General features: G+C 46.2%; 1 protein-coding gene across 2 annotated transcripts; it reads left to right on the forward strand.

Moving 5' to 3' along the window:
• Positions 1-7,386: 7,386 nt before the first annotated feature.
• Positions 7,387-24,160, forward strand: ZNF212 (zinc finger protein 212). Of its 2 annotated transcripts, none has more exons than XM_005205934.3 (5): positions 7,387-7,649; positions 19,783-20,167; positions 20,269-20,395; positions 21,360-21,449; positions 22,226-24,160. In XM_005205934.3, the coding sequence occupies exons 1-5, from the start codon at positions 7,402-7,404 to the stop codon at positions 23,035-23,037; spliced, it is 1,662 nt and encodes a 553-aa protein (XP_005205991.2). In that variant the 5' UTR covers positions 7,387-7,401; the 3' UTR covers positions 23,038-24,160. The 2 variants fall into 2 exon arrangements, with proteins under 2 accessions (XP_005205991.2, XP_002687186.2); XM_002687140.6 differs by having other exon boundaries at positions 7,530-7,649; positions 19,778-20,167; positions 22,226-24,159.
• Positions 24,161-24,737: the final 577 nt, after the last annotated feature.

Consider the following 24,737-nt stretch of genomic DNA (forward strand, 5'->3'; position numbering starts at 1 on the left):
GCATGAGGCGGCCAAAGTACTGGAGTTTCAGCTTTAGCATCATTCCTTCCAAAGAAATCCTAGGGCTGATCTCCTTCAGAATGGACGTTGGATCTCCTTACAGTCCAAGGGACTCTCAAGAGTCTTCTCCAACACCACAGTTCAAAAGCACCAATTCTTCGGCACTCAGCCTTCTTCACAGTCCAACTCTCACATCCATACATGACCACAGGAAAAACCGTAGCCTTGACTAGACGGACCTTTGTTGGCAAAGTAGTGTCTCTGCTTTTGAATATGCTATCTAGGTTGGTCATAACTTTCCTTCCAAGGAGTAAGCATCTTTTAATTTCATGGCTGCAGTCACCATCTGCAGTGATTTTGGAGCCCAAAAATATAAAGTCTGACACTGTTTCCACTGTTTCCCCATCTATTTCCCATGAAGTGATGGGACCGGATGCCATGATCTTCGTTTTCTGAATGTTGAGCTTTAAGCCAACTTTTTCACTCTCCACTTTTACTTTCATCAAGAGGCTTTTTAGTTCCTCTTCACTTTCTGCCATAAGGGTGGTGTCATCTGCATATCTGAGGTTATTGATATTTCTCCCGGAAATCTTGATTCCAGCTTGTATTTCTTCCAGTCCCTTAGCATGGCTCAAAAGCAGCGAGTGGCTTTCTGAGAGAGGAAATCTAGAGATGACAAGGTTAAGTTAGATGCTACTGAAAATGAAGAGCCACAGATGAACAAGGTTATCCTATGGTTCGGGATCTGGGCACCATTCCTGGTTGAGATCCAGTCTGGGAATATCGGGTGATGGCAGAGGGTGAGGGGGAGATGAATCAACTTCCCATCAGGCACAAGATGAACCAGCCTGTGTCTGGGTTTTCCAGTATTGGTCTGTCTGATTGTTATTGTTAGAAAAACACGTAGGGAATTCTCTGGCGGTCCAGTAATTAGAACTCTGTTCTCACTGCCAAGGGCCTGGGTTCAGTCCCTGGTCTGGGAACTAAGATCCCACAAGCTGCGCAGGGTGGCCCCCCAAAAAAAAGGAGTGGGGGGAAGAAAATTTGAAAACGTAGCAGCCTTTTATCATCCTGGGACCCTAACAGTTTGGGCAAGGCCATGGCTGTTACTCCAACACTGACTCCTTAGGGAACCGCCATGGAAGGACATCTCTAGAATGGTAATTCTCAAGGAGTCCTGGGTATGAGACAGAATCTCATGTCCCTCCACGCCATCCACTGAGATTCCCATAGGTCTCCTGTAAGTCTCCTAGTGAGATGCTGGCATCATTTGCCGAAGGCTGAGAACCTCTGCTCATACCCGTTTAGACTTATTTTAAACCCATATCATCCCTCAGCATTATAATTGCTATCAGCTGACTGTCTCCTATTACAAGAGTAGACACCCATTTAAAAGTCAAGAAAGATCTATATCCAGTCTTAGAAGATCTATATTCAGTTTTAGAAGTGTAAGCTAGCATTGGTTACCTGGGTGCATCCCAATGGGATCAATATCCTCTAATGGTAACATAGAGTGTCAAAATCAGCAGTCCTGCCCCACCTCTCAACGATTTGGGGGTGAGGAAAGGTTTATTTTCCTTAGTTAATGCATGCTTTCTGGATTCTCAAATTTACATATCTCTGCCTTAGCTCCCTTCCCCCTTCTGCGGTTCGTCACTCCTAGGATACCCAGAGAAACCCCCAAATCCTAATTTACTCTGGAGGGCAGTTTAGTTTTATCTTTGCTCACGTTCTGCCTTCCAAGCCCTGCCCGGGAGCCCATTTTTTCACAGTTAAAATGCCCAGTAAAACTCTTTTGGTGAACAAAATACTGTTTTCCCTCTAAAAGGAGTTCTGCACCAGTTTTTAATCAATCAATGAAGTTTTGAATAGATTTTACATTGATCCATTCAAAATTCAAAAGGGATAAAAGGATATGCAATAATAAAAAAAATCTTGTCACTCAGATACCCAGTTCCCCTATCTGAGCCTGACCAGTCAACCAAGGAGGAAGGGGAAGTTTCTGGGAGGAATCCAGAATTATTCACAGACGCAGAGGAGCCACTGAAGCATCAGTCCCCCACGGGGACACAAATGACTCATCTCTGCTCCTTTCTCTGTGTTGGGAGCGTTCTTTCAAGCTAACTTACTCCAAAAAATGGGGGACAAGACTCTTCCTGACTCACATTTATAACTTCACCAGGAAGGAAATTAAGCTGCTTCCTCAGCTCAGATTAAAAGGATTCCAGGGATGATCTTAAGTCACAGGCCCACCCCTGGCTCAGTTACTGTGGCCGGGAGGTGAGGGTGCTGTGACTGGGCTGCTTTGAGTCAGATGCCTGCCGTTCACACAGTCACTGTGGGGCTTCCTTGGGGGCTCACTAGTAAAGAATCCACCTACCAGTGCAGGAGGCATGAGTTCGATCCCTGGTCTGAGAAGGTCCCACAGGCTGTGGAGCCACTAAGCCTGTGCACCACAACTATTGAGCCTGTGCTCTTAGAGTCAGAGCCGCAACCACTGAGCCCACGTGCCTCAGCTAGTGAAGCCCTTGCACCCTAGAGCTGGTGCTCCCCAGCAAGAGAAGCCACTGAGATGAGAAGCCAGGCGCCGAAACTAGAGAGTAGCCCACCAATGGCTGCAGCTAGAGAGAAACCCGTGCTGTGAGGAAGACCCATCACAGCCAAACATAAATAAAAATAAATAAATAAAACTTTATATTATATACATATTTAAAATTTTATTTTTAAAATACATTTTTATAGAAATAAAATTTTATATTTAAAATTTATGTATATTTATTTTTATGTTTAAATTTTAATATTTTGATTATATCTCTCTCTCTCTCTCTCTCTCAAACAGTCACTGTGACCTGGCTGGAATTGTCACTGAACAAGATGGTGGCAGCCCTTTGAATTACATGACTAGAGCCTAGATGAAGCCGTCCCCAAAGGGGAGGGGGTGCCTATATGCTCAGAGGAAGGGAGACGTGCTAGACCAAAGAGGTTAGCAGACGTGCTAGGCCGACGAGATTGACAGACATCCACTACACAAATACAGACACTTGAGGTTGGGGTGGGGCAGCTTGAGCCCAAGAGTGTTCATTCTGGGATTCTCACTGACCCAGAAGCTGCGTGGAGCATGCTCCCTAAAGGGTGATTGGTGGGAAAGGAGCAAAAAAGCCATGGTCCCTGCCAGCTAGAGATCTGCAAGGTGGTAAGGGGAACAGACTACAGAGGCAGGTCTCAAAGCTGTGGTCTATAAACGTTCTTGAGTTGAAAAAGACGTTTGGGCGTATGCATATATACATATATATGTTGATATGTATGCTATAAATCATATGATAGACAATTTAAGGGACAAGGTAAGTATTTTAAAGCATTATTTTATTTTTATAATTTTATAGATTTATTTTTGGTTGTGTTGGCGCTTCATTGCTGCACGGGCTTTTCTCTAGTTGCGTCCTGCAGGGGCTGCGTTTCGTTGCTGTGCGAGGGCTGCTCATTGCAGTGGTTTCTCTTGCGGGGAGAAGGCGATGGCACCCCGCTCCAGTACTCTTGCCTGGAAAATCCCATGGATGGAGGAGCCTGGTAGGCTGCAGTCCGTGGGGTCGCGAAGAGTCAGACACGACTGAGCGACTTCACTTTCACTTTTCACTTTCATGCATTGGAGAAGGAAATGGCAACCCACTCCAGTGTTCTTGCCTGGAGAATCCCAGGGACGGGGGAGCCTGGTGGGCTGCCATCTATAGGGTCGCACAGAGTCGGACACGACTGAAGCGACTTAGCAGCAGCTCTTGTTGCGGAGCACGGGCTCTAGGGTGCGCAGGCTTCAGTAGTTCCGGCTCCTGGGCTCTAGGACACAGGCTCAGTAGCTGCGGTGCACGGGCTTAGTTCCTCCTAAGCGTTTGGGATCTTCCCAGACCAGGGCTCGAACCCGTATCTCCTGCATTTGTAGGTGAATTCTTTACCACTGAGTCACCAAGGAAGCCCTAAAGCATTATTTTAAACTTTGTATAATTTGTGATTCGAAGAATATTTTTCCATCACTAAAAATGATGGTTTGAGTAAGATAACATCTAAGGTTACATTCAGCTCTGAAGGTTACATTCATATTCTACAGACATAGAGATGACAGGATCCAAGTACTAAGAGTAAATTTCCTTGATTCCTCTAACACCACTGCCACCAATGGGAATAATTGTGAATGGCACCAAGGTTCATTTAAAGGCTTGTGTCAAGAGCTGAGTGTCATTGGGGAAGGAAGATGGGTGGCTTCTAAGAGATGCAACAAGATGACATTTATCTTGGTGAATTCATTGCAGGTAAGGCATAGAGAGCTTGCCAAAGTGAAAACAAGCCAAAATGAGAAATTACTCGTCACTGAGTGCTTGCTCTATGGCAGGCATTCCGTCACACAAGCACCTTTACTTGTATCTGCTATTTCACAAAGAGTAGTGGGATGAAGCTTGCTTCTTGAGCTCTTAACCTGGGACAGGCACTGTTCTAAGCACTTGATTTCAACTAACTCATTTAATCTGTAAACTCACTTAATAACTATGAAATATGTGCCACTATTATTCCTCACTAATAGTGAGGTCATGGAGGTGATGAGAAGTTCAAGACTTGCCCAAGGTCCGCATCTAGTAAGTGGCAGCGCTGGGTTATAGACCCAGGCGCTCTCACTCCTTGGCCCACTTTCTTTTCTTTTTCTTTGTTTTTACGATTTATTTATTTCATTGTTTCTGGCTGCAGTGGGCCTTCGTTGCTGCACACAGGCTTTCTTTAATTGTGGCCAGCGAGGGCTATTCTTAGTTGCAGAGCACAGGCTCTAGGGTGTGTAGGCTCAGTATTTGTGGCTCATGGGCTCTAGGGTGCACGGGCTTCAGGAGTTGCAGCACATGGGTTCATTAGTTGTGGCTCTCAGATTCTAGAGTGCAAGCTCAGTGGTTGTGGTATGTGGGCTTAGTTGCTAGGTGGCCTGGGGGATCTTCCCAGACCAGGGATTGAACCGGTGTCCCTTGCATTGCAAGGAGTCTTCTTAACCGCTGGACCACCAGGTGAGTCCCTCAGCCCACTTTCTAAACTGCCGCACCATCTCTGCAAGCCGATCAGACTGCAAACCTCTGCTTGGTGCTGCCTCCCTTGACACTGGAAATTTGATGTGAATATTTTTCTAGAGTTTCAGGCTTGGATGCTGAATCCAGCTGACTCAGAAACTGATGGATAAGCCAGAGTGTCAGTTTAATAATGTCCATGGGTGGTCTGGATATTTGCATCAGCCTGACCGACATGTTTCCCAGAAGCTACACGGGAACCTACATTAGAAGTTTCATTAGAAGTCTCACTGGTGCGCACGTGAATTCAGTAACTGAACCATTTAATGATCTTGGTATCCTATGTCCTGATATGTCTGCCTTCACAATCTTGATACTTTTTTTTTTCTATCTGACAGTAAATTTTTGTTGGTTTGAGACATATCTCAGCCAATTTTCTCAGCCCATCCCATTTTTTCTTTAGGTATATTAATGATTCAATTGCTTGTGGATCTGGTTGCTCTGGGCATCATGCCTGCTCTTGGAGTTGACTTTTCCTAGCCCTATTTTTTGATTCACCATTCAATCATCCAAAACTATTTATGAACATTTCTGTGTGCAAGAAATGGAGGATAACAGTGGAGGGCTTATCCACTGTTATGGATTATCCACTATCCATAATTACATTATGCATAGTAATTAGTTTGCATAATTACTATGCAAACTAATGGGAAAATGAGGTTATTTCAGATAGTGACAAATACCCTGAAAAATTATTAGGTAACAACACTGAGTGTTGGGATGGAGGAGGGTGTTGGGCTGTAGACAGTGTGGTCAGGGGATATCTCTCAGAGGAGGTAAAGTCTGAACTAAGCCCTCATGCTAAGGAGTCAGTCACATGAACATACTTTTCTGTTGATCTTAAGATTTTAGTTCTCAGGGAAAGTGCTTCATGCCTATCATTCAAAGTGGAAATTCATCGCCTGTCTCTATGGAGACAATGCGGCATGAATCACACAATCATCATTGCATTAGTGCTGTGTATCGTGTGCTCAAACGGTAAAGCAGCCATGCTTTTCAACCCAAAACTCAGAATGCGTAGTTTAATATGAAGCATGTAGGCTGGATGTGCTCTCTTGGATTTTCTAAAGCATGATTACTATCACTGATAGGCTTCAGTGGGATGGTCTGGGCACCTAACCCCCTGTTGATATGAGAAATGTGTTTCTGGTTTCTAAAAAGCAAAGTAACAGGTGTATTTTTGAATAAAACTGCTTGCCGTTTGGGAGCATGTCTCTTTTCCCCAACCAGATTACAAGTTCTTCCCTCAGAGAAATGTCTGAGTTTTACATTTTTAAAAAACTTTTTATTTTATATTGGAGTATCGCCAACAATATATATACCACAATATGGACTTCCCTGGTGACTCAGATGGTAAAGCATCTGCCTGCAATGCGGGAGACCCGGGTTCAATCTCTGGGTCAGAAGATCTCCTGGAGAAGGAAATGGCAACCCACTCCAGTATTCTTGCCTGGAAAATCCCATGGACAGAGGAATCTGGTATGCTACAGCCTATGAGGTCGCAAAGAGCCGGACACGACTGAGACTTCACTTTCACTTTCATAGCCAATAATACTGTGATAGTTTCAGGTGGACAGTAAAGGGACTCAGCCATGGGTATACATTTATCTATTCTTCTGCCATGGGTTTCCCTTGTGCTCAGCTGGTAAGAATCCACCTGCCGTGTGGGAGACCTGGGTTTGATCCCTGGATTGGGAAGATCCCCTGGAAAAGGGAAACGCTACCTACTCCGGTATTCCGGCCTGGAGAATTCCATGGACTGTATAGTCCGTGGGGTCGCAAAAAGTCGGACACGACCGAGCGCCTTTCACTTTCACTTCTTTCATTCTCCCCCATGAGTTTTATACGTTTTTTAATCCGTCAAAGCACCTGCCAGAGTGCTGGAAAAGCAGAGGTCTATGTGTTGTGTTAGTATTAGTCACTCAGTCGTGTCCGACTCTTTGCGACCCCATGGACTGTAGCCCAACAGGCTCCTCTGTCCTTGGGATTCTCCAGGCAGAAATACTGGAGTGGGTTGCCGTTCCCTTCTCCAGGGGATCTTCCCTACTCAGGGATCAAACTTGGGTCTCCTGCATTGCAGGCAGATTCTTGACCGTCTGAGCCACCAGGGAAGCTCTCCAAACCACTGAGAGATGAATTTAAATGGAATTAAATGTTTGATAAGAAGTGGTAAACGTATCACAATAAAAACTTAGACAATTGCTTGTTTGGGGTTCATTAATGAAGCTGTGCTTATAGGAGGTTCGTCTTAAATTTGCAACCTGCCCTTGTCTTGGAAAGTCCTCGTCCTCCGTCCCTCTCGGGCTGAATGCCGAGGTGTTGTTCACCCTCCTGCCGCACGGAGGCGCCAGGGGAAACCCCGCGCGGCGAGGATCGGCGGGTGGCGCCCGTCTTGGCCCGGGAGGGCCGGACTCCCACAATGCACCTTGCATCAACACGGCGCTGGGGGCGGTTGCCAGGAGGTGCCGGCGGGCCCCCCAGGAAACCCCGCACGCAGCCCGAGGCGTATCAGACGGGCCCCGGGTGGCAGCCATGGCGGAGCTGGCACCTGCTCGGGTAAGAGTCCTCCTCGTGCGGGCCCGGGTGCGTGTTGAGGGTGGCGGAGCCCCCGGCCGGGGGCTGGACTTCGAGGTGCGGCCCCGGCGGGGCTGGGCGTCGGTAGTCAGCGGCTGGCACGGATCCACGCTGACCTTCCCCCGACGACCCCAGAGCCCTGCCCTTTCCCGGACGGTTCCCTCCGCGTCGGCCGTAGCCCCGGCGTCTTCCCGAGAAACTTCTCCGAGGCTTGTTTCATGTTCTTGGATTTGCTACCGTCCCGACCTGTTTCCGTCGCGCCCTGAGAGCCCGTTTTCTGGCTGATGAGACGCGGAAGGGAAACCCTGGGTCCCCGTCATTGCCAGCGAACTTGCCCCGTGTTCCGGGACCCCAGGACTCTGCTTCTCTGTGACCAGCTCGTCCTCGGCCTGATGGGGTTGCTCTCGTTCCTTCTGCCGTGCTCTCCTGCTGCAGACTCTGCCCTGGGTTGCAGCCGCGCTGGTTGAAGTTAAGGCTGGGCTTTCTCTCCCCGGGGGGCAGGTGTTACCCTCACGGTGTAAGTTGCTGGCTTTTTGTGTGGGAAGCTGTCGATCTCTTTCCATCTCCTCTCCCACATGTCCCCATTCAGGGAATGGCAAGACGTGGAGCTTGGGCACGGAGTCGGGAAACTGGGTTTTAGCCCGTAACTCAGCTCTCAGCTATCCAGTCTAGTGATTTTAGGTAACTGAGTTCACTTTAAGCTTCTGTTTCCTTAGCTGTAAATTGAATGTTTGGCTAGTTACTAGATGATCTGGTGGCTCAGACAGTAAAGAATCCGCCTGCAATGCAGGAGACCCAGGTTTGATCTCTGGGTCGGGAAGATCCTCTGGAGGAGGCCTTGGCAACCCAGTAAAGTGTTCCTGCCTGGAGAATCCCATGGACAGAGGATACTGGCGGGCTGTAGTCTATAGGGTCTCAAAGATTAGGACGTGACTGAAGCGACTGAGTTTGCATCACACAAGGTTCTTGGCAGCTCTGACATTCTCTTATTACGAAGTGTTGGTTACTTTGATGATATAAGATTTGCTGTAGAAAGGGCAGATGGAGTTCAGTTGGTCTTTAGGGCAGCATTTCTTTATCTAGAGACACTTTCAGAATCATGTGAGAGGGCTAAGGAGATCCTGTTGTGAAAATTTGACCATGAGCTGGGTGTCTTGTATTTGATTCTTGTGGGAAGTTGTTAAGAACTAAGAGGGGAAGGATTGGGAGACTTGATACAGTGTGTGTTTTCAATGAATTATGACAAGACACAAATGTTCACAATATCACTATATTTACCTCATTTGATTCCTTTAAGCTAAGGTGATCTAGTCAAAGACCTGCCTTTTCCTCAAGACCACGTTGTAATTCTAAAGTTGGGCTGGAGGATACATTACTAACTTCCAAAATACTTCTTCCTAACTGTTCAGTGCAGTTTCCTACATGTCTTCAACAGATCTTGTTAAAAGGAAGTCTTGTCCTCCAAAATCCCCAAGTATGCCTTAATTAATTTATGGATCTATCAATGCAGAACATATTTAAATTGTCCTCAAGTGTATTTCGTTTCTCGTCTTCAGATAAAGGATTCTGTAACTCTTATTTGACAGTATGGCCAAAGGGTGCCCTGATGAAAACAACCAAAAATTCTGAGGTGGGGGAGGGAACAAATATATTTGAAATGTAGTTAGTAGAGCATATGAAAGAGCAAGCTCTTAAGAGATAAGAAGGATTTCTGAAGCCAACTCTGAGGACATTTACTGAACATTCATTGGTAGTGTTTATAACCTCAAGGGGCATTGGAAAATAGACAAAACTCACAGCCTAAGATGGGAAGTCTCAGACGCCTTCAACTCCAGTCTTGTAACGTTGAAACTTCAAAGGGCAACCTTAAGGGTGAACTGGAAGTAAGCTCTTACCTCTAGGGAGTAATTGCAGAGAAAATCATGACAAACCTTGGTGCTGAGAGATGGGTACAAGGTGCCCCTTGAGAATTCATGTTGACTCTCCAGTGGGCTTATTGCCTGAATTCATATGACCTCAAATCTTCTCTGAAGTATTCAGCACTTAACTCAGACTTCAAATAATTCTCATAGATAAAAATCTAAGAAAAAATGAATTCCCAATAAAAGTTATGCAAAAAGTAATGAAAAACTGAGAAAAAGCCAGTAAAATGACAAAAAATTAGTCATTCAGAGATTTCAGAGGTTGCAATTTCAGAAGAAAAACATTGGAATTCCAATAGGAAACACACACAATCTGCACTGGAGGCCATGTTTGATGAGTGGTTAATGGGCGAGGGTATCATAGGACTGATGCAAATACAAACACTTAGAAGCCCAGTAGATCCCAATCAGGATAAACATAAAGAAATCTCTACCTAGACACATAATGGTGAAGGTACAGAATACAATGCAGAGATAATTCTTTAAAAAGATTGGCTTCAAATGAACCATTCTTAAGACTGATGAGGTTCATCTCAACAACTCTGGAAGCCAACCAGCAGTAGATTGGCATTGTGGAAAGGCTAAAAGAAAATAACTATGTAGTCCCATATTTATACTTCTCAAAAGTATCTTTTAAAAAAATGGTAAAATATTTTCAGACAACTGACAATTTGTTATTAGTATACTCATTAAAGAAATTCTAAAGAATGTACTTAAGGTACAAGGAAAATTATCCTAAGTGGAAAGTGATAATGTAATAAAATATCCATTAAAATGGGTAAATCTAAACAACTATTGTCTGAATAAAAGAGTAATACTCTCTTGTGGGTTAAAAACAAAGATAGAATTAAAATACATGGCAGCGTTGATATAAATGTTAGGAAGCCGCTGCTGCTGCGTCACTTCAGTCGTGTCCGACTCTGTGTGACCCCATAGACGGCAGCCCACCAGGCTCCTCCATCCCTGGGATTCTCCAGGCAGGAACACTGGAGTGGGTTGCCATTTCCTTCTCCAGTGCAGGAAAGTGAAAAGTGAAAGTGAAGTCGCTCAGTCATGTCTGACTCTTTGCGACCCCATGGACTGCAGCCTTCCAGGCTCCTCCGTCCATGGAATTTTCCAGGCAAGAGTACTAGAGTGGGTTGCCATTGCCTTCTCCAACGTTAGGAAGAGATGATCGAATTTCAGATGTTTGAAGTCTTTGTAAGCAGTTTCTAGGATGGTTGCTAAAAGCCTAGACATTGGCTATATAACCTAAATTCAAAAGGGAGAATAATAGAATAAGAAAAAAATCAATCTAAAAGAAGGCAAGAAACAGGATGAGATAAATAGCACAAATAAGGTAAAAATAAAAATAGACCAACAATTACAATAAATGTAAATGGACTAAATGTTTTAGTTAAGAGGCAGAGATTGATCTGCCCATCTGGGTTAAAGTTTGGCAAATGATTTATAAGAGATAATGACTAAAAGATTAAGCTATAGAAACGTTTCACTATAAGAGGATATGAAAACATGTACCAGGCTAATACTAACCATGGGAAAATCCCTGGTGGTTCAGTGGTTAAAAATCCACCTGCCGCTGCAGGGGACACGGGTTCAGTCCCAGTCCAGGAAGGTTCCACATGCCGTGGAGCAGCTAAACTCATGTGCCACCGCTATTGAGTCCTTGTGCTGCAACTCCTGGAGCCAGTGCTCCACAACAAGAGAAGCCCCCACAGGGAGAAGCAATGAGGAATCGCCCCCACTTGCGGCTGGAGAAATCCCATGCACAGCAACAAAGACCCGGCGCAGCCAAAAATAAAATAAAAAAATAAACAGTATTTGTTTAAAAAGGAAAATTGACTTAACTGTATTAATATTGCTAGAGATAAAGGGCTACTATTGCTTTTATTATGGTAAAAGACTTAATTACCATCCTGATAGAATGTTTCTAATCTTATGTGCATCTAATTATATAGCCTCAAAATATAGTAAACAAAAATTGATAGAACTACAAGGAAAATTCACTGTCATAGTAGAAATTTTAACACAACCTTAGTATTTTATGAATAAAAGACTAGTAAGGGTGTAGTGCATTCGATAGAGCTTTCTGAGATGATGGAAATATTCTCTGCCCTGTTCAGTATAGTAGGAACAAAGTACATGTGGCTGTCAAGCACTTGCAATGTAGCTCACTAGCTGAGGAACTGAAGAACTCCATTTTTAATTAATTCTAATTAAATTTTAGCATCCGAATGTTTCTGGTGGCGGTTACTGTAGGGTAAGGGAGTTAGAGAAAGCAAGGTTCGGAAAAAGAACAAGACCGGCACTTTACAGGAACAGATCACCTTTAATGAGGCGAGAAGGGGCACCAGTCAGATCAGTGAGCTGCTGCACTAACCCAAGAAAAGAGTAAGTATGTATAGGCATATATGTGGAAATCTACTGTCTTAAGGGGGCCTCTTCTTCTCTAAGGTTGTTTGGAGTAGTTAGCTCTTAAATGGCTGGGGCAAGGAATTCTGGAGATTGGCCAGAGGCTGGACCGGCTGGGAGCTGGGCGTAATCAACCTTAATGTCCATTTCTTTTCTTTGGGTGAGAGAATTCTTTGTTTTGCATAGAATGGTGGGGAGGACCCGGAGGGGAGTTTTAACTCCAGGCTATTTTGAGCTGTGTAACTTTCCTTCAGTAATACTGTGCAGCACGGACACAGAGGATAATAATTTTTTATCCACATAGCTGCTACTGCTGCTAAGTCACTTCAGTTGTGTCCGACTCTGTGCGACCCCATAGACGCAGCCCACCAGGCTCCCCCATCCCTGGGATTCTCCAGGCAAGAACACTGGAGTGGGTTGCCATTTCCTTCTCCAATGCCTGAAAGTGAAAAGTGAAAGTGAAGTCGCTCAGTCGTGTCGGACTCTTTGAGACCCCATGGACTGTAGCCTACCAGGCTCCTCCGTCCATGGGATTTTCCAGGCAAGAGTACTGGAGTGGGGTGCCATCGCCTTCTCCGTCCACATAGCTATCAATATATAATTTCAATGTTTAGAGAGATTAATGAAGAAAAAAGAGAGAAGGCAAAAATGCCCTATTAGAAATGCAAGTGTGTTCTAGTGGTTGATGCTGACTGCAGACTGGGACCTTAGGCAGAGTTGTCGAACAGAACATGTAGACCAAACTGTCCCTGACAAAGCCTCCTCTAGTTGCAGATTTGTGAGCAAAATACATGTTGTTGTCTTAAGCCACTACGTTTTAAAATTATTTATGATATAGCAATTGATGATTGGAACAGATACCTATGGAATATGTTTAAATAGCAAAAGATATTAAAAACATGTTAGGAAAGGAGTATGTACTGTGAGTGGATTGAAACATTTTTATTCTAAAGATGTCATTTCTCAGATTTATCTATGAATTTGATGCAGTGCCAGACAAAATCTCTAAAGATATTTTTGTGAAATCTTTCAAACTTGTAGACTATCACCAGCCCAAAAATAATCAAGATACTCCTGTGAAATAAGTAAGAGGGACTTGTACCAGGTATCAATAATTATCAAAAAGCATAGTCATTAGGATGGTAATTTTGGTAAAGCAGTAGAAAATTGACCCATAGAACAGAAGAGAGATGCCAGAAACAGACTGATTGCATGTATGAAAACTTGATTTATGACAGAGATAACAGGTAAATGATGGGTTTTTCAGGATATAGTATTAGCTCTGTTGACTTCCATATGAAGATTGAGGCTTGCACTCTACACAAATACTGTCTCAATTCTAGTTGAGATAAATAATTAAATATGAAAGTCAAAACTGTCAAGTGTTTAGAAGACAGTATCGTGTGATATAGATGTTTTTTATATGCCTGACGTGAAAGTGCAAACCACAAGAGAATTAATACTGAGAAAAAACTCACCTACATTAAAACTTTATATTGAACAGTAGTAAAGAGAATTTTAAAATGAGGCACGAATAAGGGAAGTGATTTGTAATACATATAACTGATAGATTAGTATACAGAATTTACAGACAAACTGTATCAGACAACCTCATAAATACTTAGAGAAGTCAGATAACCCAAAAGATAAATGGACGAAAGACTTCAGCAGTGAAGGGGAAATTTGAATGGCCAGTAAACATTAAGGAAAGATGTTTATCCCTTGCTAGTTAATAACAAAAATGAAGGTGAAAACCATAATGAGATATCATTTCAGATCTATAGAGGGACACGCACAAGGGTTTCCCTGGTGTGTCAAGTCAGAAGGTAAAGAATCTGCCTGCAGTGCAACAGACCTAGGTTCGATCCCTGGGTCCTGAAGATAGCCTGAAGAAAGAAATGGCTTTCCACTCCAGTATTTTTGCCTGGAAAATTCCATCGACAGAGGAGCCGGGGGGCTACAATCCATGGGGTTGCAAAGAATCAGACACAACTGAGCAACTATCACTTTCAGTCTGCTGCTGCTGCTAAGTCGCTGCAGTCGTGTCTGACTCTGTGCGACCCCATAGACGGCAGCCCACCAGGCTCCCCCGTCCCTGGGATTCTCCAGGCAGGAACACTGGAGTGGGTTGCCATTTCCTTCTCCAGTGATACAGGGACACAAATTTTAGTTTGACAGTAACAAATGTTGATGATATTGTGGAACAGCCAGAATACTTACAGACTTCTGATGGGAGTGAAATTGGTACAACTGCTTTGGAAACCATTTGACGTTATCTATTTAAGTTCAGGATGTGTATATACCCTATGAGCCAACAGTTCCCTTCCTAGCACTATGCCTTGGGAAACTTGCCCATATCCACTAGAAGCCAGGTACAGTTCTATTCATCACAGTACTGTTTGTAATGACGAAGATGAGGAAACATCAGTAGTGGAAGGGAAAAATAAACTGTGGTGTAGTCACATGGTAGAATATTATACAGCAGTGAAAATGAATTAATCAGAGCCACCGGCAATACCAAGTTGTTCCCTGGAGTTGTAGAAGAGTGACTTGTTTATATAAAATACTAAAACATGAAAAATTAGAAGAATATATTTTTTGGAAACAAACGTAAAAAAAAATGAAAAAGGGCAGTTAATAGTGAAAAAACGAATTCGGGATAGTAGTTACTTCAGAGAGTTGCACGAAGGACTGTAAAGTGATACATAGATAACACAGGCACACACGCACACGCGCGTGTTGTGCTTCACTTTACTGCACTTGGCAGTGTTGCTCAGCAGTTGAAGTTTCTGGCAACTCTCCATCAAGCAAATCTGTCATCTGCCAGTTTTCCAGCATATGTGCTCACCTTGTATCTCTGTGTCACGTTTTGGTGATTCTCAAAATATTTTGAACTTTTTCATTGTTACTATATTTGTTATGGTGATCAATGATCTTTGCTGTTAATACTGCAAAAAGATTCCAACTCCCTGGAGGCTCAGATGATGGTTAGCATTTTTTATCAATAATGTATTTTTTAATTAAGGTATATACTGTTTTTTAGATGTAACGCTATTACATTAGATTACAGAATAGTGTAAACATAACTTTTCATATGTACTAGAAAATCAGAAAATTCATTTGACTTGTTTATTGTCATACCTGCTTTATTGTGGTGGTTTGGAACTGAACCCACAGTATCTCCAAGGTATTCTCTGTGTGTGTGTACACATATGTGTTTAACTTTAATTAAATAGCTTTTTTACCTGAATGCTGGTTACATGGAGATTTATTGTCACGACTTTATATATTTTATGTATTATGTAAATATTCTTTTTTTAATCTGTTCAATACAAAAAGTCATCTATCTCAGAGTCAGAAGCAACCTTAAATATCATCTTGTCCAGCTTTGTCGAGTGTCACTTTAAGACTGTGCTTTAGTGTTTTACTCAAGCAGCTTGTAGGTTTCCTAAGAGCAGGCCATAGCTGCAGGCCCGGTGTATGATACATGATCTGACAACAAGATAGAATTTGCAAGCAGGATTGTCCCAGAAAATCCAGAAATGTGGTGAGTGTAAGTGTACTTTTAAAGGTTTCTCATTGCCTTCAGGAGTATTCTTATGTATGAAAGCTAAGGAAAAAATTATAGAGAAGTATGTGTTCAGTGAAAAAGTCAAACAAGCAATAGTTTATAATCAAAGATTAAAATCCCTCTTTCTCACATCCTGAGGCTGACTTGTGTTAGTATAGTTTGGTGAATATCTTCCCACACCTTCCTGTGTGCTAAAACAAACATAAACACTTATGTTGTCTCTTCTTTAGGAAAATGAAGTCATAATAAATGTATTTCCCTCAGAGTTGGCTTTATCGTATCAGTGTATGATGAACATTCTTCCAGATCATACATGTGGGTCTCACTCATTCTTTTTAACAGTTGTGTAACATCATCTTTGTGCCACGATTTATTTAACCATCCTCTTCTTAATAGACATCTAGAGGGAGTCCCTTGCGGTCCAGCGGTTAGGACTTGGCACCGTCACCGTGTCCCTCATCACTTCAGTCGTGTCTGGACTCTGCGACTCTGTGGACTGTAGCCCGCCAGGCTCCTCTGTTCATGGAATTCTCCAGGCAAGAATACTGGAGTGAGTTGCCAGTTCCTATTTCAGGGGATCTTTCCAACCCAGGGATCGAACCTGCATTTCTTGCATCTCCTGCATTGACAGGTAGATTCTTTACCCACTGAGCCCCATGGGGAGCTGGTCACTACTGTGGCCCAGGCTCAGTCCCTGATCGGGGAATTATCCTATAAGCCACTTGGTGCAGACAAAAAAAAGACATCAAGATTATTTCCAGGTTTGGGCTCTTCCAAAGTATGTTGCCAGTAATCAGTCATCTTCGTATGTATGTCGCTGAATAATAATCTGTTTATTTTTGAAGAGTCCCTTGGTGGTATCACTAGGTGAAAGGGCTTTTAGTGACCTTTTGGATATTTTCTTCCCTCAAGTTTGTAGTATTTTTCATTGCTTCCAGGAATGTTACGAAGGTACCAGATTACCAGTTCATAATCGGCTCTGGTTGTTGTTCCCTTGCCCTCTCTCTCATATTTCTCAACCAGGTTTATGAAAAGTGATTTCACTTGGTTGTATCTGCTTTCCTGACCGCTCATGTGGTTGTCTTTTCATCTGCTTAGTGACCACCTACATTTCCACTTTTGCAAATAATTTATAGTCTGCAGTTTTATGTTTGGGTTATTTATCTTTTCTTCCTGATTCATATCCTGTTTACAAATATTCTCCCTGTTTGTTTCTAGATTTTGTTTATGGTATCTTTTACGATAGCTAACATTTTCTCCTTCCTTGATACTCTGCGTCCTATTTACTGAGATGTAATTTACATACAATAAAATTCACTCCTTAAGCATAACTGTAGTTCAGGGAGTTTTGAAAAATGTGTTCAGTTCAGTTCAGTCGCTCAGTCGTGTCCAACTCTTTGCAACCCCATGAATCGCAGCACGCCAGGCCTCCCTGTCCATCACCAACTCCCAGAGTTCACCCAAACCCACGTCCATTGAGTCGGTGATGCCATCCAGCCATCTCCTCCTCTGTCGTCCCCTTTTCCTCCTGCCGCCTGTCCCTCCCAGCATCAGAGTCTTCTCCAGTGAGTCAACTCTTCGCATGAGGTGGCCAAAGTACTGGAGTTGCAGCTTTAGCATCAGTCCTTCCAAAGAACACCCAGGACTAATTTCCTTTAGAATGGACTGGTTGGATCTCCTTGCAGTCCAAGGGACTCTCAAGAGTCTTCTCCAACACCACAGTTCAAAAGCACCAATTCTTAAGCACTCAGCTTTCTTCACAGTCCAACTCTCACATCCATACATGACCACTGGAAAAACCGTAGCCTTGACTAGACGGACCTTTGTTGGCAAAGTAATGCCTCTGCTTTTCAGTATGCTATCTAGGTTGGTCATAACTTTCCTTCCAAGGAGGACATATGTGTAGCCATCATATTACCAAGTTACAGAATATTGTCATCATCATCCCCAAAAGTACCCCCTAAGTAATTAATTTCCTCCAGTCCCAGCCCCAGCAACCACTGGTCTGTTTTGTGTCTATAGTTTTACCTTCTCCTGAATGTCGTGTAAATGAATGCAGTATGTAGCATTTTGTGTCTGGTTTCTTTCACATTTGTGATTTTGAGATTCATCCATGTTGTTACAGGTATCAATAATTTGTTCCTTTTTATTGCTGAGGAGTATTCTGATATAAGGTGGAGAAGGAAATGGCAACCTACTCCAGTATTCTTGCCTGGAGAATTCTATGGACAGAGAAGCCTGGTAGGCTACACTCCGTGGGGTCGCAAAGACTCAGACACGCTGAGTGACTAACCCTAACCATTCTGATATAAGGTGTATCTTTCGTAGGGCTGCTGTAACAAAGGCCCACCAGCTAGGTGGCCTAACCAACAAATTGATTGTCTGTCAGCTCTGGAGGCTACTAGAAGTCTGAAATCCAGGGGCCCGAAGGGTTGGCTCTTTGCAAGGACTGTGGGGTGGCATCTGACCCCTGCTCTCCCCTGGCTTCTGGTGGCGCCAGGTGCTTCCTTGCCTGGTGGCAGCGTAACCCCGACCTCTGCCTCCAGAGCCGCGCAATCACCTGCTCCCGTGTGCCTTCGCACCGTGTCTTCCCTCTGTGTCTGTTTGTCTCCATGTCTGTGTTTCTCCCACATTCTTAGGAGGCCAGTCACTTTGGATTAGAGCCCACCCTCCTGACCTCATGTTAACTTGATAGGCAGTGAAGACTATCTCCAAGTCAGATCACATTGTGAGGTACGGGGGTTAGGACTTCCTCCTGTCCTTTTGGGGAGACATAATTCAACCCATAACAAACAGATGGACCACCATTGGTTTGTTTATCCGTTCACCAGTTGATGGACATTCACATTGTTTCTGTCATGATAGATAATTTAAAACAAAAGAAAAGAGGAAGCTTGGCTTGCCTGCTCTTTTTAGCCTTTGACGACATGGAAGAGGAGGGATGTTGTTTCTCTGCTTAGATCCCAGCCCACCTTCCTGTTTGGAAAACAGTGCTAGCAAGTAACACAGTGCTGGGCCACAGAAGGGAAAGAGATGCCAATAAACTAGAGACTTAGGAACAGAATGTGTGGTGAAATGAATTTATCCAGTAATCGAATTTTTTGGTTTCATTTGTATTTTTCGTTTACATTAAACTTTTCTTTACATGTTTTTTAAGGGGGATATTTAAGCCTTTGACTTAAATAGCTCAGTAACGGACTGAGTTGGTTACCTGGAGTAGGTCACGGCCAAACTTAAGCGTTCAGTTCTGTGCCACTGGTTGGCCTCATCTCATCCCCTCTTTCTCTAGACCGTAAGCTCAGGCCCTGGCAGTTCTTCTAAAAGTATTTCCTTCCAATGTCTTGTTCTCCATGTCCTCATTATAGTTACAGAAGCAGCCTTGAATAAAGTGTGTGCCATATAAGAGAATATGGAGCTTTGGGGGTTTAAGACTGCCATGAACACAGAGTGGGCAAGACAACAGCTCAGGACACTTCCCAGGTGCTGGTTTTATTAATTCTGAGCCTCAGCCGCTGTCAGGGACAGACCCTAAAAATGTGAAGCCTAGGACAGTGCCAGAGGACTCAGGTCATTTAAGTAAATGTTTCTGAAGGATTCAGTTTTCACTCTCCTGGTTGGTAAGGTGCAAAGGTGGATGTGGTGAGTCTTGTAGGTCCTGCTAAGGAATTTTGTCTTGATTGTGGGGAGCCACCTGCAGAGCTGACGTGATCCACTGCGAAGTCTGGCAGGAATGTGGAGGTGAGAGTGGATGGGAATCACATCATTTATCATAGCAGAGTATCACACATACTCTAAAATATCAAATAGAAAAAAATTGGCTTAAAAACATGAATACTGACACGGGAAAGTCATACTGAAACGCAGGTAACAAAACATTTACAATATGATGGCAGTTTTGTTGAAAAATAAAATAAGTTAGAAGTTGGGGGAGAGGGGGGAAACCTTGTAGACAACATACCAAAATTTCAACAGCCTATTTCTGGATGGTGATATTTTACATACATGTTTCTTTCTTTCTCCTTTTCAGTTTTTTCTTGTTATGGCATATACGTGTAATTTGAGGTATCAGAATATAAAAGCACATGCTTTTTAAACTAAAAAAAAGGTAGAAACTGGGTGCCGTAGTGTTCCTGGACCCCTTGTGTGTTTTTAACCTGTTGTTTGGAAGAGCCGCTGACCGCCTGACCCTGCACCTGGTTCTTCAGCACAGGAGGAAGCACCGCTCCAGCCCTCTGACTTCCTCCAGGCCACCCCCACAAGCAACGGAGAAAAGCTCCTACCTGGAGACCACAGAGATCTCGCTCTGGACCGTGGTGGCCGCCATCCAGGCCATGGAGAAGAAGGTGGAGTCCCAGGCCGCCCGCCTGCTGACTCTGGAGGGGCGGGCGGGGACAGCCGAGAAGAAGCTGGCTGACTGCGAGAAGACGGCCGTGGAGCTCGGGAACCAGCTGGAGGGCAAGTGGGCCGTGCTGGGGACCCTGCTGCAGGAGTACGGGCTGCTGCAGAGGCGGCTGGAGAACGTGGAGAACCTGCTGAGGAACAGGAACTTCTGGATCCTGCGGCTGCCCCCGGGCAGCAACGGGGAAGTTCCCAAGGTAAGCCGATTCTCAGGGGCTGTCTGAAGATTTCCCAGTGGCCGGCTTGTCCTTTGTATCCTTGATTGGAGGCCCTCACTGTGTGACGTTTGTGATTCCAGGTGTCCAGGTCACTTGAAAATGATGGCGTCTGCTTTTCAGAGCAGGAGTGGGAGAACCTGGAGGACTGGCAGAAGGAGCTCTATGCCAACGTGATGAAGAGCAACTATGAGACTCTGGTCTCTCTGAGTAGGTAGCGGTTTCCTCCCCGGACCTTGCCCTCAGACGTCCTGCAATTCCTGACCGAGGCGTTTGTGACCCAGGCCACACCTGGGATTCTCGTGGCTGTGGGTCCTCTCTTGGCCTCCGCCGGGTTGAGTAATGGGAATCTCCAGGCCCTCAGTTTAGGAAGACTCTTGGAAAGGTTTTGTATTCATGTAGTCAGTCCTTGATAGTGTTTATACTAATAGATAAGATGTCATCATGTGCATTAGAGTGTAACACAGCTAGGATACCTCAAGCTGGTTTTAATATTTAGGACGGCTTGACAAGAAATCCTTTGTTACCTGGGATGGGCAGGCAGCAGGGACTCACCAAACAATGTTTCTTGGCATTTTCCTGGAATTAACAGCCAGTCCTGTGGTTTCAAAGTTCATACTGTGTTTATTAGAAGTGCTGCTTGATAGGTAAAATAATAAACGCATTTTGTTTGGTTCTAAACTCCTTTAGAACCGAGGTCCGTGGAGGCTTGTCCAGAAGGCCGCTGTGACCAGAGCAGAGGGAGGGAGAGGGAAGGGGCAAATGGTTAGAGAGGAGACTGTGACCTTGGCTGGGTCACAGGTGCTGGTGGCTGTTGCCTTGTCTGTCCCGGTGGGGACAGCAGTCCTGACCTTGCCTTGCAGCGCTGTGGCCCAGATGAAGTTAGACCCCTGGAAAGGAGCCCCCGACCGTGGGAGGTGGGGGTGGTGGTGGGAGAAAAACAGGGAGCTCTAGGGCCTGGCCCCCAATGGCTGAGAAGGAGCGTGAAGACAGCTGTTAGCCGAGTGGCTCCTTCAAATCGGCCATAATTTTCTGAATTGTCTGAAACTGCTCAGGGAAAGTGACAGTGAATCTTCTGAAGTTTTACCATCAGCTCCTTGACCTCGGTCGCCTTGTTCACTGGCAAATGACCAGTCCTGTCTTCTGGGCTCACACTGTGCCCTTTCCAACCCAGAGGTGCTTGGCCAGCCTGAAGGAGAAGTGGAGTTGGGTGCAGAGATGCCGGGTGACTTGGAGGAGGAAGAGTCTCGTGGTGTCCACCCAGGTGAGTGGCTCCAGAATATTCCATGCCCATCCCGCCCCCGGCAGCCTGTTGTGAACTTTGCCACCACCAAACTGCCCCATGCCGATCGGCAGTCACCTTGTCCGGCGTTTGTTGTAAACTCCTTTATGGTTGTCATCAGTTCACCTCTTATACGTGGCTCTTACCTCCTTCACAGCTGCGGGGAGTCCTTAGGACTCGAGGCCACCTCGCCCTTCCGTGTGCCGTACAGGGTAGAGTGCCTAATAGACCTGAGTCAGAACCCAGCGGAGACTGAGAACAGGGTGGGTCATATCCGCAGGAGTGAGGCTCGCTGGGTAAGAGGCAGGAGAAGCCACTGGGAACCAGGTCATCTGGGGAGACTAGGCAGGAAGAACGGAGCTGGATACATGGATTTCTAAGCTACAGGTTTAGGTGTGTGTTTGTTTTATTATTCACATTTATTATTTTAACACTTAACACTTAAAGTAGCTTATGCGTTACCTGTGTTTATCTAGCCATTTTCTACAGAGGTTGAAAGCAAATTTGTGGACAGGCTTGGAGAACTTATAACAGTGTCCTGTAAGCATACTGTATTTAGAGTCCAGTCCAGTCTCTACCTGAGTATAGGTTTAGTTTTTCAGGTCTTGCAAGCCACTCAGTCTCCTCTTTCAGATTGTCCCAGTTCACTTGGTCCTGGGGTACTCTGACTGGAGCCCTTCTGAAGCTTGCCGAGGTGTGTTTAGCTCTGAGACAACCTAGACTGTGATCTCTTTTGTGGCTCTCCTTTTTCTTGGCAGTGGAGGAGGTCGTGGTCAAGCAGGAGACCCTGTACACGCAGGACAGCTCCGCGGACCTTCCTGGAGAGTGCTCTGGCTTTGCCAACGAGCAGGCTCTCCTGAGCCCGGAGCAGGCTGAGCTCTGGGATGGGCAGGGCAGTTCCATCCTCTTGGAATCGGGTCCTGCGGACACTCGTCTGCAGGAGCCCACTGACGGTGGGAGAGACCCTGGCAGTGGCAGAACTCTGGGCTGCCCCCCGAAGCGCAAGTGTCACAAGCAGCTGCAGCCGGGTCGGGAGTGTGGACAAGGCCTGCAGCTGAGAAGGGACAGCGCTGGCCCCTGCGGATGTCCCGAGTGTGAGGCCCCACACCCGCAGACCCCCTCGGAGCCAGAGGCGAGCCCCCGGCCCCGGCCCCAGCTTAAGCCGCCAGCCCGGAAGGCGCAGTCGCTCCAGTGCGATGCATGCGCGAGGAGCTTCCGCTGCCGGGTGAGCCTGCTGACCCACCAGCGCTGCCACCTGCAGGAGGCCGCCCGTGCTGGCCACCCAGCCCAGGAGCGGTTCTCACCCAACAGCCTGGTCGCCCTGCCTGGCCACATCCCCTGGAGGAGGAGCCGGGGCTCCCTTCTCTGCGGTTACTGCGGCAAGAGCTTCAGCCACCCGTCGGACCTGGTGCGGCACCAGCGCATCCACACGGGCGAGCGGCCCTACAGCTGCCCTGAGTGCGAGAAGAGCTTCGTGCAGAAGCAGCACCTCCTGCAGCACCAGAAGATCCACCAGCGGGAACGGGGTGGGCCAGCCCTGCAGCCCGCCAGGCCCAGCGGCCTGCTCTAGGGGTGCCAGCCCCTCACCCAGCGGAGGGGGGGGTGGGGGGAGCTGGCACTGTCCCCCAAAAGACACTGCAGGGTCGGGGACTGACTTCTTCCTGAGGGGGCTCTTTTTCATTTGCTTTCGTGACCAGGCGCCAGGCCGAGCCCAGAGGCAGTCCTGAAATCCAGGGGAGGTGGGGAGCCTGGGCCAGGCCTCTCCTGCCATCTCTGGTTTTCCCGTTGGAGCCAAAAGTCTCGGGCTGGGGGTGGCTGTCTGACCCCGCCGGGCCAGTGGCCTCTCCCAGCCTCTGGGTCTTCCCAGGGGTTGAATCAGGCCAGAGGAGTGAGCAGGCATGTGGGAGCACAGCCCCATGGGTCCTCCTCTTCCGTGGTCTGGTTCCTGACAAGTAGAGGAGATAGTTAAAGGGAACTGCTTACCCTGCTCTGAAGAACCTTTTTGCGGGGAGAGGGGAATTACATTTTAGTTGATGAAGAAAGCCCGGCGCTGTTTAAATTTTCAGAGTCGTAGAAGTTGTTCCTAACAAGGGGACCTGGCTTGCCCTCCAAGAGGGAGTCACTCACAGGCTCGCTCAGCCTGCTTACGTTCAGTCAAGCCAGAGGCCGGGACGCAGTGCTGAGGCCCCTGTTGTGGGGGTCCTGGGCTCTTCGGGGGGCTAACTGACCACGAGGGACAGCATAGTGAGGGAGCCCCCAGAGCGCCTGCTGGGTGTGAAGGGTCCAGGAAAGGAGCTGGGGTACGGCTGCTGTTGCGAGGGCGACTCCTCCCTGCCCTTCCAGCCCCTCCCTGCTGTGGTTCCACAGCCTCCCGGGGTGGAGAGCTCCGTTTTCACTTCGGTGGTTCAGCTTGTACCGTGCAGTGGTCCCTTGAGTTGGTCCCGGTTACACCAGTTGTTTCTTGAGGTTGTTCAGATCACACACACTCCACACTTGTTCTGGGCCTGACTTCCTGAGAAGATGGAGAAAAAGCGCCGTGTCCCTCAGGGGTGTTGAATACCCACCTGCCTGTTGTGTTGGGGAGGTGGGAGCGGGCTCCTGGCTCCTGTGTGAGTGTCCCCTTTGATGATTTGCAGTTGCCTAGAATAAAACTTGCTACTGGCAAAAAAAAAAAAAAAATGTGCTCCCGTTTGATGTCTTTCTCCATTTGTTGAAAATTCCCTCCTGGGGCCAGGGTGAAGGCCTAGTGGCACAGCCTGGCCCGCATCTTCCTTAAACCCGGGCAGCAGAGAGGAGGGCACGTGGGGGATACTCGCCAGTGTCTCTGGTGGTCGAGGGCTATAGACAGGCCGAGTGTCTGAGTCGTTGGGAGGTAGGCGATAGGGAGGGCAGGTGAAATGCTGTGGTACACGAGGAGTCGTTGGGAGACAGGAGTGTTGGCTTAGGTGTCTACGTAGCCGTGTGGGTCCATCTTAAGTACTTGGTGCTGATGGGGAATGTAAGAAATTGAATGAGATCTGTAACACAGTACTATTTCAGCAAATGAAAAATGTACATGTATGTATGTGTGCATTGCCCAGTCGGGTCCGACTCTTGGCAGCCCCATGGGCTGTAGCCCGCCACGCTCCTCTGTCCACGGGATCAAGTCATTTTGTAAGAACACACAACTGAAAAGTTCTATACAGGCTTTATGGTTGCCCGTGAGGTGAGTGAGAGGGATGTGGAGATTAAATAGAAACGAGCTTGGTCTCTGTAAGGTAAGGGGTAGTC

This window comes from Bos taurus, chromosome 4, assembly GCF_002263795.3.
Source record: "Bos taurus isolate L1 Dominette 01449 registration number 42190680 breed Hereford chromosome 4, ARS-UCD2.0, whole genome shotgun sequence".
NCBI lineage: Eukaryota > Metazoa > Chordata > Mammalia > Artiodactyla > Bovidae > Bos > Bos taurus.